Genomic DNA, 13,335 nt, shown 5'->3' on the forward strand with positions numbered 1-13,335 from the left:
AAATATAATGATAAAATTACATAAATGATTCTTAATGAGCCCACGGTTCAAGTGTAGCTTTTGGAGTTCCTGTTGTGAGACCTTTGACCACATCCTGAATCTAACAACATTAATCAAGGTGTGGTACCCAAACCTTGATCCAATCCTTCTCAAATGATAGATTTCAAACACTAAGATTTGAGATCCCCACCATATACCAAAACCCTTAAAATCCACGGATTTAAGGTCCCATTTAGAAATTTTGGGAAGGGGGGCTAAAGATTCTCACATCTTTGGTCAAAATCCCTCGGATTTAAATTCAAAGAAACCTAAATATCATTAAACCAGGGATTTCAGATTCTCAAAAACGAAGACATGAAATCTACTACTTGATCATATATCTTGGCGTGAAACCTGTGCCACGTCAGCTCTGCCCCCACACCCTCCCAGATTGAAGGACCCTTTAAGAAAATTACTTCCTACCTTGTTTTGTTTAAATAACAAGCCCCTGCAATGACCAACGGGGGCTCCACTTGTTTGGTAGTAGCAGCTAGTCTACGTCATCTTGTGTTGGGACTTTGCAGGTTCAAAACCCGATGGCATAGTTGTATAACTGGCAGGAGTCTGCCTAACCCCAGCTTGCCTTTCAAAAAAAAAAGCCATTGCGATGATTTGGTGCCATACCAAGAAGTGTGCATGTTTTCTTTCATTATCTTCTTTACCATTTCGTCATTTCAACCTTCTCAGTAGGATAAATTATTGTGAGGGGGGACAGCGAGAATTATGGAAGAAAAAGTAAAATTGTTTTAAATGTGTAACATAAAAAAGACAGTCTTGGTAGTTTCCAGTGCAAGGGATAAAGAAAGAGTGAAGCCAATAACTTTTGTTATAAATGATAAAACTTTAGCATAGTCACTAAGAGGTATACATTTTGTACTGCAGAAAAGAGGTTAATAACGGGCAGTAGACAAATGGAAGAGGAGAAAGAGTTAAGAATGCAACTAATGTTCAACTTAGATAAACCTCCCACTATATATATATATATATATATATATATATATATATATATAGAGAGAGAGAGAGAGAGAAGGTGCTTGAACATTAGGTGCTTGTGATCAGAGGCGGAGCTGGGGGGGAGGGGCGCAGGACTGGGCTGACAGTTAAATTTTTTTTTTTTAAGCCCAGTCCTAGCCCAGCCCTGATTCCATATGAAATAGATTTTTATCCATTTTTTTAGCCCAGTCCAGTCCTAGCCCAGCCCTGACTGCAGCAAATAGTTTGATTTGTCCATATGAAATAGATTTTTATTAATAATTGTAGCCATTTTTTATTTTATCTCAAAAAAAACTTTTTCGGGGCCGCTGCCCCCGAACCCCCGACTATCACACCAAATTTTTGTTTTTTACACCCTTATTTACCCCCCCCCCTCACATGAATCCTAGCTATGCCACTGCTTGTGATAGGTGATTGATGTGTTTTTTCTGCTCTTTTGGTGTGTTTTTCGCATTTCAGACCTCATAAATATGTTGGACATGGTTGATTTACAAGGAATCCACAACTGGATCATGTGTTTTCAATGAAAAAAAATGATATTTGGAGCTTCAAAATTTTACAAAGATTTTGGACTGTTGATTTTTCGAACCTTATAAAAACCCACCCATGTGTTGGAATCGAACACTTCAAGAGATGATCTCTATAAAATCAAGTACATCTGTATGATCAGAATTTAAAAATAAAATGAAAAAAACTTAAAAAACCCATCAAGCACGAATCCTAAGCACATAATGTTTAAGCACCTACGCTCTACTATATATATATATATATATATATATATATATATATATATATATATATATATATATATATATATATATATATATATATATATATATATAAGAGTAGGTACCTACCAAAGTCAGGAGCCTATTAAGAGCCTACAGGGTTTTTTACTGGTTTTTTTGGCAAATCTAACCCTGCAGATGCGTTCAATATGGTTGATTTGCTAGAAAATGAAACTTGAATCATGTTTTTTTTATTAAAATACATGAACTATTCAGCTTGAATATTAATAAAAATTGTAAACTGTTGATTTTCAAACTTTATAAAAACCTACCCACATGTCAGAGTCAGACAATCCAAGAATTCATTTTTATAAAGTCAACCTTGTAGAACATATCTATATGGTTAGATTTGAGAAAAATATAAAAAGGAAAAACCTTCAAAACTCTGTAAAACTAGTGGTAGGCACGGATTAGAGTAAGCAACTACCGCTTAACAAGTTTAATTAAGAACTTGAATAAAATCATGTGTCATCTAAATCGTGTAGATACCAATCACCCACAAAAGAAAGAAGGAATTAGCTTTGTTTTTTTAAAAGGTGGTGGAATTCATTGTAGGTTCATAATGTCGATTAAACAAATCTCAATCATTGTCATGAGCCTACTTCTTCAATAGGTCAGTGTGACGCGATAGTCCTTTCTTATTGTTGCAAGCCTTCTGATCGCTCACTTACAACTGCAAAAGCTTTGATAACTGAAAGTGCAAGAAAGCAAGAGAATAGAGAGAGAGAGAGAGAGAGAAATCACAATCACTCGAAAGCAATCACAATGAGGGTGAACAAAAGAAAGCTCTTCACATTTACATTCATTCACATTTTTGCCTGAAGGGCTGTTACAGTTCAAATCACATCTTTGATCCTTCAGGGTATTTTTCAACCTGAACCAAAGTACATAGGTGCCCCAACAAAAGTTGTAAGTGACTCGACACTTTACATCAAGACTCAACCAATGCAAAATAGATTCTAAACACAACTGTACAAAGTAAGTCGCAAGGAAACATGCTCCCCCCTTCAAGTCATGTGTCGCCCTCGGTGTCATCTGCTTCGTGGAAGGCCCTGACTTCGGCCGAATAGCAGCTCTTCATCATGAATGCTAGCTCCCATGTCGTCTTTGTTGTCTCCTCCCACTACAACAGATACTTTTTCATTTTGCTCAACTAATTGACCTTTTGGCGAAAAATCTTGTTGAGACGTATCTCGTCCCATTATGTTGCTGGGGCCCTCTACAGGATAGGAGTGTGTTGTGGCATGGTGCGTTCCAGATCTCCCTCGTTCACATAAAATGGTTTCAAGTTTCACATGTGGAACACCGGGTGCATCTTGAAGTTTGGAGGCAAGTCCAGCTTGTACGCTAGTTTGCCTACTTTCTTAGTGATGGTAAATGGTCTCTCGTACTTTCTTATCAGTGTCATCCACGAAAGATGCATGGGTGATCCGAGTAGAATTTCACCAACACTTGGTCCCCAATACAGAACCCAGTTAGACGATGGTGCTTGTCTACCCACTTCTCCATCCTCTTGGTTGCTTTGTGTAGAAACACTTTCGTCAGCTCAGTCTACTCATGTCAATCTCAAACAAACTGATAGGTAAAGGATGACATTCCCTTCTCCTACACGGCTAGAGTGTGTGGGGTTCAACGGTTGTTGTCCCGTAGCTATCTCGAATGGGATGTGACCTGAATACTTGCTCACTTGAAGATTGTAGCAGAATTGGGCCACGTCCAAGAGCTTTACTCAATCCTTCAGATTGGTGCCAACAAAGTGCTTGAAGTATTGCTCAAACAGTCTGTTGATGTGCTTTGTCTGCTTATCGATCTATGAGTGAAAACTTATTGAAAATAGCAGATCGAAGCCGAATAACTAAAACACTTCGCGCCAAAATTTCCCATGAAGTGAGCATCGTGATCGCTCACAATGCTTCTTGATACACACTAGTGCTTTACTATATGCTTGGCAAACAACTTTGTCGTCTTCTCTGCAGGACACTCTTTAGACGCTAGGATAAAACGGTCCACCACCGCCAGGATGGAGTTAAAACCATCTATCTTAGGCAAGCTAACAATGAAGTCCATAAAAATGCTTTTTCAAGAACGTTCTGTGATAGGTAGAGGCTCAAGAAAGTCGGCAGTCTTCTGGTTGGTCTCCTTATCTTGTTGGCAGACTAGGCACGTTTGAAGATATCCCTCCACATCGTCTCTCATTTGCAACTAATAGTCAAAGAGTGCTAAGGTCTGCTCCTAACCTGCATGACCTGCCCATAAAGTATCATAACACTCCTTAAGCAATATCACAGTGAAGGCTTTTCCATTGCGGTATGAAGACACATCCCCCTTTAGTCACGAGGAGGTCGTCCCATAGCCAGAATTGCTGAGTCTTTTTCGCCTGTGCCAAAGCGATAAGGTGTTGAGCTATTGTGTCCTGTTGCATTCCTTTGCAGATGTGGTCCATCAATGTGTCTTCCAAGTGAACTTCGAAAGGCTCTGCCCGCACAATTGTCAGTTCTACCTTGCAACTCAGAGCATTAGCAACAATGTTGGTCTTCCCCACCTTATACTCCAAAGCGAAGTCGAACTCAGCTAGAAACATTTGTCATCGAGCTTGCTTGGGTGTCAGCTTCTTCTGTGTTTGTAAATAGCTTATGGCAACGTTGTCCATCTTGACGATGAACTGAGCACCGAGAAGATATTGTTGTTAGGTCTTGAGGTAGGGCATGATGGCCATCATTTCATGCTTGTGCACTATGTAACGCCTCTTTGCATCATTTAGCTTCTGGCTCTCATAGGCAATTGGATGGCACTCTTGTATAATAACTTCGTCGATGACGAAATCTGAGGCATCTGTGTGAACTTCAAAAGGTCTGGAGTGGTCCAGCAATCGTAGCACTGGTTTCTTCACCGAGACTTTCTTCAAACCGTTGAAGGCGTCTTAGAAGGCTTCTGTCTGGAGTCATACCCGATTCTTCTTTAGTAAATCCATGAGGGGCGCAACAATGAGCGAGTAGCTTTCGATGAATCAATGATAATAGTTGGCCAAGCCAAGTAATGATTGCAACTCCGACACTTTGGTCAGCGAATTTCAAACCTAGATGGCTCTTATCTTCTGTTCGTCCATGCGTAGCAAACCACACCCCACAACGTGGCCAAGGAAATTGATCTTCTCCTGGCCAAAGAGACACTTCTCTCGCTTGATATAGAGGTCATTCTCCTTCAACACCTGAAATATTGTTCGCAAGTACTCGACATATTCCTCTATGTTGTTGTTGTAAATCATGATGTCGTCAAGATAGACTACTACAAATTTGTCTAAGTAAGGCTAGAAGATTTTATTCATCAATGTCGTGAATGTAGCCTGAGCATTAGTCAACCTGAATGGCATCACTAGAAATTCATAGGCATCATAGTGAGTGACACAAGTTGTCTTGGGCTCATCACCGTCAGTAATCATTACTTGTCATTAACCTGATCGTAGATCTAGCTTTGAAAAGACACTGGCACTGCCTAGCTGGTCGAACAAGTCCGCTATCAGTGGCAACGAATATTTGTTTTTCACTATGACCTTGTTTAACACACGGTAGTTCACACATAGTTGTTTAGAGCCATCATGCTTCACTTGTAAGAGTACTGAGGCGCTAAAGGGTGCTTTTAAAGGACGAATAATGTCTGCCTCCAACATCTCGTCCAGCTGCCTGTGCAACTCTTTCAATTCAGCCAACCCAATGTGATAAGGGACCATGACAAGGGTCTTTGCTCTAAGGGTCAACTCTAACTTATGGTTGACCTCGCGTCTCGACAACAAATGTTTCGACAATTTCAGGGGCATCACTCCCTGAAACTCAACCAATAGTGGGGTAAGGGTCGGCAGCACTGTTGCTTTCACCTTCCCTTCTTCGGTGTGCACGATGACTATAAATGTTTGATCTGTATGCTTGACACCCTTCTTCAATTGCATATATGATAGCATTGAAGACTTACCTCCAAGAGTAAGGCATTGCGTCGTGTGTTAAAAGTTTGGCTCAATAATTGTCAACGAATTGAACTTTGACAGCATCATCATATTCTGGGTGCGAAGAAACTCAATGTCTAAAAGCATTCTAAAGTCGTCTATGGACACCACTGAGAAGTTAGTTTTGTCGGCCCAACTCCCAATTTAAATAACCACATCTCTTGATTCACCAAAGATTGACTTGGCTTCAGAGTTCACTATCTTGATGGTCCTCTACTTTGGCCCAGGCTTCAAGCCTAACCGCTTTACCTCTTTTTACGAGACAAAGTTAAGTATGGCTCCAGAGTCTATCATTGTCATAGTAGACTTCTCATTCGTAATGACTTCTAGATACATTAGCTCTTTGCTAACCGACATGCTCTCGACTACGCAACTTCTAATTGCATTAATCATTTGTATGGTTGTCATCCTTGATTGCACGACCTCGATGTCACTACTCTTTGCCCTGGACTTGGAAGGAATATTAGCACTAGTTCAATAGCTGCCTTAAGGAAACAAAGACTTGGAGGATACACGAGAACTAGTTGCAAGTGCAGTAGAATCAAACTAGAACAATTGAGGGGTCTCAAGTTCAAAACTCATGGGGATATCTTCCAGATTCTTTATCAAAGAAGGGCATGCACATACAAAAATGAAAGGACCACTAATGAATGAGATTGTGATTGTTTGCTAATATGCTATTCTTTTAATCCCTTTGCTAATCTGATTATGGAAGCAAAAAGCATGACAACCAGAAAAGAAAGAGAAAAAAAACATGTGCACAAAAGCTATAATATTAATGAAAAGGACATACATAGCAAGGTGAAGGATTTTATTTCCTCTAGCCTGGCCAAATATGCCAGCAGCAGAACAAGCTACATTATTGACAAAATTTTCTTGCAATTACAGGAGAGAGAAATTCTTTTATTCCCATAATTCAGAATTCCCATTGAAGATGAAATAAGCATGTTTCAATTGCACAGATTTAAATAGAAGCATTCCATCATGCTAATATGCTTGCTAGTCAGTCGGAGTTTCAATTCTTGGCTTTCCTGCTTTTATGTCTTTCTCAGCGGCTTTTCATGCTGCAGATGCAGCCTCATTCAGGCCTCTCTTTTCTAGCTCAGTTAGGAAGGCTTGAACATCACTTGCACTGATCCTGTAAGGTGTGTGAGCAGCATCTGGGAACGACCTATTGATCACGGTCTTCTCTGTACTGCGTTAAGTGCTTTGTGAATGGAATCTCCCACCTGCCCATACTGTTTGCAGAACTTGGGAGTGACCTGCAAATTTAACCAAATTAAACTTTCACATTCATGAGTAAAATGAGCCAACTAAGAATTACTCATCTCAGTACCTTGGCATGATGTGGGTGTTGCACTTGCAGCATGCCCAGCAGGTCATGGTAAACCAGCACCTGTAAGACTTGCAACCATGAAACTGAGCTAACTACAAGAAGCTTTTCACTTGCAAAATTATGACCATTGGAACAATTAAAGAGAGAACTAGTTGCTTCCCTCCACAAGAATTCCAATCAGTTTGATTATCCAGTTGATTCTAGGCTGCACTTCTTTTCTTCATCAGATCTGTACCTTGTTTTGAGCCATTTTTGCGCTTCTGAGGCACCTGGTTTCTGTTATTGGTGTTCTACAATTTTATTTACACAAATTTTGATGAAATTTTTTTTACCCTGTCCTCATTCTTAGCCACTGGTTTCTTTTGGTGCTTCAACAATCGTCACATGAACCTTTCTTCATTTGTGGCAAGCGTGTGTTTGCAGTTACATACCTTTCTCGGCCTTTTGGCTAAGATCGAGTGTTTGCAGTTATACCAAAACTCAAAGAATGTGAAAACTAACGGTTTCTTCTAGGTACGAGGCAAAGGTTCACCCAGACCCTATATATGTTGTTTAGGTGGTAAATATCAGGAAAATTCTTTCTTGGTAACCTTGTTTTTACAGCATATACCATAGTTGTAAAATAAGTTGAAGCTAGCATAAGTTAGTAAGATAACCTGACCACTGCAGAATGGACCGGCTCCAATTCCTATAGTTGGGATTTGCAGGGCAGAAGTTGCAGCTGCAGCCACAGGTGATGGCACACATTCCAACACCACTGCAAAACATCCAGCATCCTGGAGTGCAAGTGCTGTTTCTACAACCTGTAACAGAATTAAAGAAAGGACCTTAAAAAATTATATGCAGGCTTATTTTTAAAGTTGTAATAAATAATGAAGAGAAGAATTCAAAACAATTAAATAGGAAATCCTGTAGATGTAGAAAGGATGGAACACTTGGACCACAAACCTTGAGTGCACTAGCAACGTTCCTACCCTGAGACCTGAATCCCCCAAGAACACTAATTGCTTGAGGGGTGAGACCAACATGCCCCATAACTGCAATTCCTGCCTCCACAATTGATTTAGCAGCAACAATCCTAGACGCAGCCCCGCCTTCAAGTTTGATAGCATCCATGCCTCCTTCCTTGAGCATCCTTTACTGCAGATTCCACAGCCTGCCCCAGAATTCATATTGTAATCACCTGAGCAGGAGCATACTAAGATTAACCATCTAATATTTACGGGTTTTTATACTTGATCCCAAATACAAGGGATCCTTTTATTTCATTTTAACATGGTGGCAGACCCCTCTTTTCATAGATATAGCATACACTACCAAGAAATTTAAATAAAATTCCGTTGATTTTTATTTGAAAGATCAGAACAAGGCATTTACCTCTAAAATTCATCACAATGCGACAATGCCTAGCCAGTTTAAGAAATCATATTCATATGATCATACTTCCATACACGGTCCAGTGAACAGCAATCTTACACAAGATATAGTACAGTGGAACCCCAAAAATTTTCAGAAGATAGGGGCACCATGAGAAAAGGGTATACAGCCTACATCCCCACTTTTAACTTCTGATTCATCATTTTGAACTCCATTAAGCTCCGGTCCAGTTTAAAGTTGAGAAAAATAAGTCCTAAAACATAAATTGTCTTTGTGCTATGAATTGTCTCAGAGGATTACCCACAATTGAACAATATCAGAAATTAGATCATATACAAAATTACCTTTCATCTTGTTCCCATGATCTCCATGGTGTAAACCAAGGTTGCCAAACTAGGAAGCGGAAGCGGAAAATGATACGGGAAGGGGAAGCGAGAAGTGAAGCATTTTAAACTTTATAGAAAGTGAAAAGGGAAGTATCAATTTGAAAGTGAAATAGGAATAAAAAATAAAGCAATATGGTAACTGATATGCAAATAAAAACTAAAATAAAATTGATTATTCTTATATTTCATGATTTTTCAGTAAAAGAGTTAAATTTTTGTTAAAATCTAACAATAATGGTTACCAATTTAGAGAAAGTAAATGAGAAGTGACTGAAAGTATGAGAGGAAATGTTAATATCACGATCCTCCATCCACGATAGGACTCTCATCCTACTGTGGACTCCTTAGGAGTCCATGTCATTTTGGGCTCCTATCTTCCCAGGTCTCTTCCCTCGTAACTGAAAAGAAGTCGTCATTGGGTCTTGGACCCAAACCCGACCCGATTCATGTATCGGATCGGGTCAAGATCCAATCTCTGTACAGTGTAATTTAAAAGTTTATTAGAGGGTATTTTTGTACCCTAGAATTGTACTTTAAATATATAATCAATTGAATGGGAGACGTAATCGATCTGACGTCTTTTTCCCTACAGACTCTTCTCCCAACATCTCTTCTCTTCTCTCTCTTGCAGAAGAAAGCGTCAAGGCTCTTTTCTGACATGGTATCAGAGCAGTAAATTTCAGGGTGTGAAATCTCGTACTCTATTCTTCGTTTCCCGCCCTCGTCTCCTCGTCCTCGTTAGCGAGTGTAGAACCGACAGAGCAGCACCATTTCCTGGCGTGAAGAGCAGTCTGAAATATCGATCTCTTCTCCTCGTCGACAATCTGCTCCATCAGCGTGAAGTGTCGACCTTTTCTCCTCGTCGATAGTCTGCTCCATCATTGTGAAGTGTCGACCTCCTCTCCTCGTTGACAGCGTGAAGTCTGCAGGACTTATCTTTGGCGACAGGTCCCTCTACTCCTCTTTTGTCTCTTCCAAGTTATTCTAATACCTCCCATCTTTGCCATCTGTCGACAGAATCTCTTATTTCTGTCAAGTTATTCTAACGTGAATCTGAAACTCATCCTACTGTCATCTTTAATTTCTTGTTTTGTTTTTGTTAAATTACTGTTGTCATTTTATACATTCTGTGTTTTCACGCTAAAGCCGAACCGAGTTCTGTCATATTATTTTCTCTCATGTGATCTGCATCACGTTAATCTAAACAAGGCCGAACCAAGTCTATTTCTCCATTCACCTTCCATATCTGAACATCGTTTCAGATTCACCTTTTCCTATACACAGTCCTGAAGTCATACCTTAAATCTTTTGTTTTCATTCTTATCTGAATATCTGAATATTAACTTTTTCCTGATCAAAGTTAAACAAAATATCCCCATTCCAAACATTACTTTCTCTATCCAAATCTTCTCCCAAGCATTCAAATGGATTCACATCATCCTCAGTCAGGACTTTCTTCCAATTTCCTTGGCCAATTAGTCTCTGAAAAACTGAATAATACCAATTTTTTAACCTGGAAAAGACAGATTATTTCATTTATAAAGAGTCGGGATCTCTCTGGTCATCTAGATGGATCAGTCACACCTCCTCCAGAATTCACTTCGCACGAAAGAACGGACGATAAAGGGGCGCAATCTATTGTTCTTCTCAAGAATCCCGAATATGTCACTTGGATGAAAAGGGATCAATCGTTAGTGGCATATATCACTTCAACTCTCTCACAAGAGGTTCTTGTAGCCATTCCTGATGACTGTTCGGCCAAAAAGTTGTAGGATAAGCTAGTTCAAACATATTTGCAGATATCTGAGGCGAGAAACATGTTTCTTAAGCGAGAATTTCAAATGTTGAAGAAAGACTCCATGTCTATTATGGAATATCTGAACAAAATGAAAGGTATCATGGATCAGCTGGCTATTGTGGGGTGTCTCGTCAGTGAAAATGATAAGGTGCAACAAACCTTAAGTGGGTTGGGACCAGAGTATCATGTCATGACGACGACTTTATTATGTTTACCAGAACTTCCGAAGTTTGAAGATCTTCGCGCGAAATTGCTGCAATATGAAATGACTCTGAAAGGATCTTCTGAAGATCTTCATGGACATCCAGGAACCCAAGATGTGCTCGGCACGGGAATGACTTATGGTAGAGGTCGAGGAAGTTTCTTTCAAGGAAAGGGAGGCCAAGCAAGAAATACTTTTGGAGGCCGTGGTATACTTCCAACGCCCAATATACAAGGACAAAAGCCCATTGCCACATGTTTTCTATGCAATAAGAAAGGGCATATTAAAGCAAACTGCTGGTTCAACCCTCAAAACAAAGGAAAAGGTCCACAAGCATAAGCTAGGAAGGATGGAGAAGTAAAAGAATTGTTGTTGGCAGCATTGGCAGGCTTGAATATGAAGCAAAATGATAAAGGCATTTGGTACGTCGACTCCGGAGCAGCTACCCATGTCACGGGTGATGCGGGTAAACTCTTGACTCTTACTCCTTATGTTGGTAAGAATAGCATAGTCGCTGGAGATGGCTCTCATCATTCTATCTCATATATTGAAAATGTCATTATATCCATGTCAAAATCTTCTCTTAATCTTCCAAATGTTATTCATGCTCCTAATATTCAGAAGAACATTGTTTTGTCTCAAAACTTGTTGATGATGTTAATGCTTCAGTTGAATTTACTCCCTCTTCTGTCTATGTTAAAGAACTTCGCACGAGGAAAACATTCGCTGAAGGAAAAAGATGGGGCAACATGTACATTTTTCAAGAAGATCCTTCATCTGTTCGGTCTGACTATTTATCCTTGAAGCCTTACCAACATCAACTTTCTGTTTCTTCTAAGTCTGTATTTGTCATTTCTGAATGTAATAAGCCAAGACTTTGGCATAGTCGTCTCGGCCATTGTGGTTGTCATTTTATTGAAAAACTTATCTCGAATAATCTCATTCCTAAGTCCAGTTTGAGTTCGGAAGTCATTGATATGAAGTGTTCTAGTTGCCATTTATGTAAGAGTCATGTTTTGTCATTCAATTCTATTAATAAGAGAGCTTCAAGCCCTTTTGAGGTCATCTGTTCTGATGTCTGGGGTCCTGCCCCAATTACTTCTCTTTCTAGTAGTAAATATTACCTTATTTTCATTGATAGTTACTCTCGCTATACTTGGATATTTTTCATGAAACACAAATCAGAAGTTCCAACATGAAAGAAGTGATGAAGAAGGAGGTGGTCAAGTGCTTAGATGCTGGGATAATCTACCCCATTTCTAATAGTCAGTGGGTTAGTCCAGTTCAGGTAGGGCCTAAGAAGTCTGGACTCACTATTGTTGAGAATGAAAAAGGGGAGAATATTCCGATGAGAACCACCACAGGGTGGCGAGTGTGTATAGATTACAAGAAGCTAAATGTTGCAACACGGAAGAATCACTTCCCGTTGTCATTCATCAACCAGATTCTGGAGAGACTCGAGAGCTACTACTGCTTCTTAGATAGATATTCGGGGTATAATCAAGTAGTTGTCCATCCTAACGATCAAGAAAAGACAACATTCACTTGTCTGTATGGCACCTTTGCATTTAAGCGCATGCCGTTTGGGCTATGTAATGCCCCGGCAACATTTCAGCGGTGCATGATGGTTATTTTCTCCGACATGGTGGATGATGTCATGGAGGTTTTTATGGACGATTTTTCTGTGTATGACTCTTCATTTGACGATTGTCTTCACAAACTTACGAGAGTACTCAGTAGGTGTATGGAGACCAATCTCGTGCTTAGTTGGGAGAAGAGCCACTTTATGGTTCAGGAGAGGATAGTTCTCGAACATATTTTGTCCAAGAGAGGGATAGAGGTGGATCGAGCAAGGTTGAGTCGATTTCACGATTGACTCCACCTGCCACGGTAAGGCAGGTACATTTATTTTTAAGGCATGCAGGATTTTATAGGCGGTTTATTAAAGATTTTAGCAAAATCTCTCGATCGCTTTGTGCTTTATTGTCCAAGGATCAGCCCTTTGATTTTGATGCAGAGTGCATGAAGGCATTTGAGATTCTCAAAGATGTCTTGACTAAATAAATCTTTAATTCGTTGAATATGGTCTGGAGCATTGCCAGTAATCACTATATCATCAACATATATAAGCAAGAAAACAATAGTACTATCATCCCTGATTATAAACAGAGAATGATCTAGTTGAGAAAGAAAGAAACTGTGGTTCTGAATCTCTGAGGAGAAGCTTTCAAACCATGACCTGGAGGCTTGTTTTAAACCATATAAGGCTCTGCTTAATTTGCATACATATTCTTTTGGATTTCTCTCTGCATAACCTTGAGGTTGTTCCACGTAGACCTCTTCTTTTAAAATCTCCATAAAGGAATGCATTTTTAACATCAAACTGACTAAGGGTCCACCCATGTTCAATTGTCAAGCC

The 13,335-nt window shown here is 39.7% G+C and overlaps 1 protein-coding gene across 1 annotated transcript in view; it reads right to left on the reverse strand.

Moving 5' to 3' along the window:
• Nucleotides 1-6,611: 6,611 nt before the first annotated feature.
• The window catches only part of LOC149811301 (3-methyl-2-oxobutanoate hydroxymethyltransferase 2, mitochondrial-like), a 32,450-nt gene continuing 25,726 nt past the window's right edge, over nucleotides 6,612-13,335 (reverse strand). The window contains exons 3-6 of the mRNA XM_089993396.1: nucleotides 8,102-8,336; nucleotides 7,810-7,956; nucleotides 7,154-7,213; nucleotides 6,612-7,079 (exon numbers count right to left, since the gene is read on the reverse strand). Coding sequence (XP_089849522.1) covers nucleotides 6,996-7,079; nucleotides 7,154-7,213; nucleotides 7,810-7,956; nucleotides 8,102-8,287 — 477 coding nt within the window. The 5' untranslated portion in view covers nucleotides 8,288-8,336 and the 3' untranslated portion in view covers nucleotides 6,612-6,995. The remainder of the gene's footprint in view (nucleotides 7,080-7,153; nucleotides 7,214-7,809; nucleotides 7,957-8,101; nucleotides 8,337-13,335) is intronic.

The sequence above is a fragment of the Nuphar pumila genome, chromosome 17, assembly GCF_984573655.1.
Source record: "Nuphar pumila chromosome 17, dmNupPumi1.hap1.1, whole genome shotgun sequence".
Lineage (NCBI taxonomy): Eukaryota > Viridiplantae > Streptophyta > Magnoliopsida > Nymphaeales > Nymphaeaceae > Nuphar > Nuphar pumila.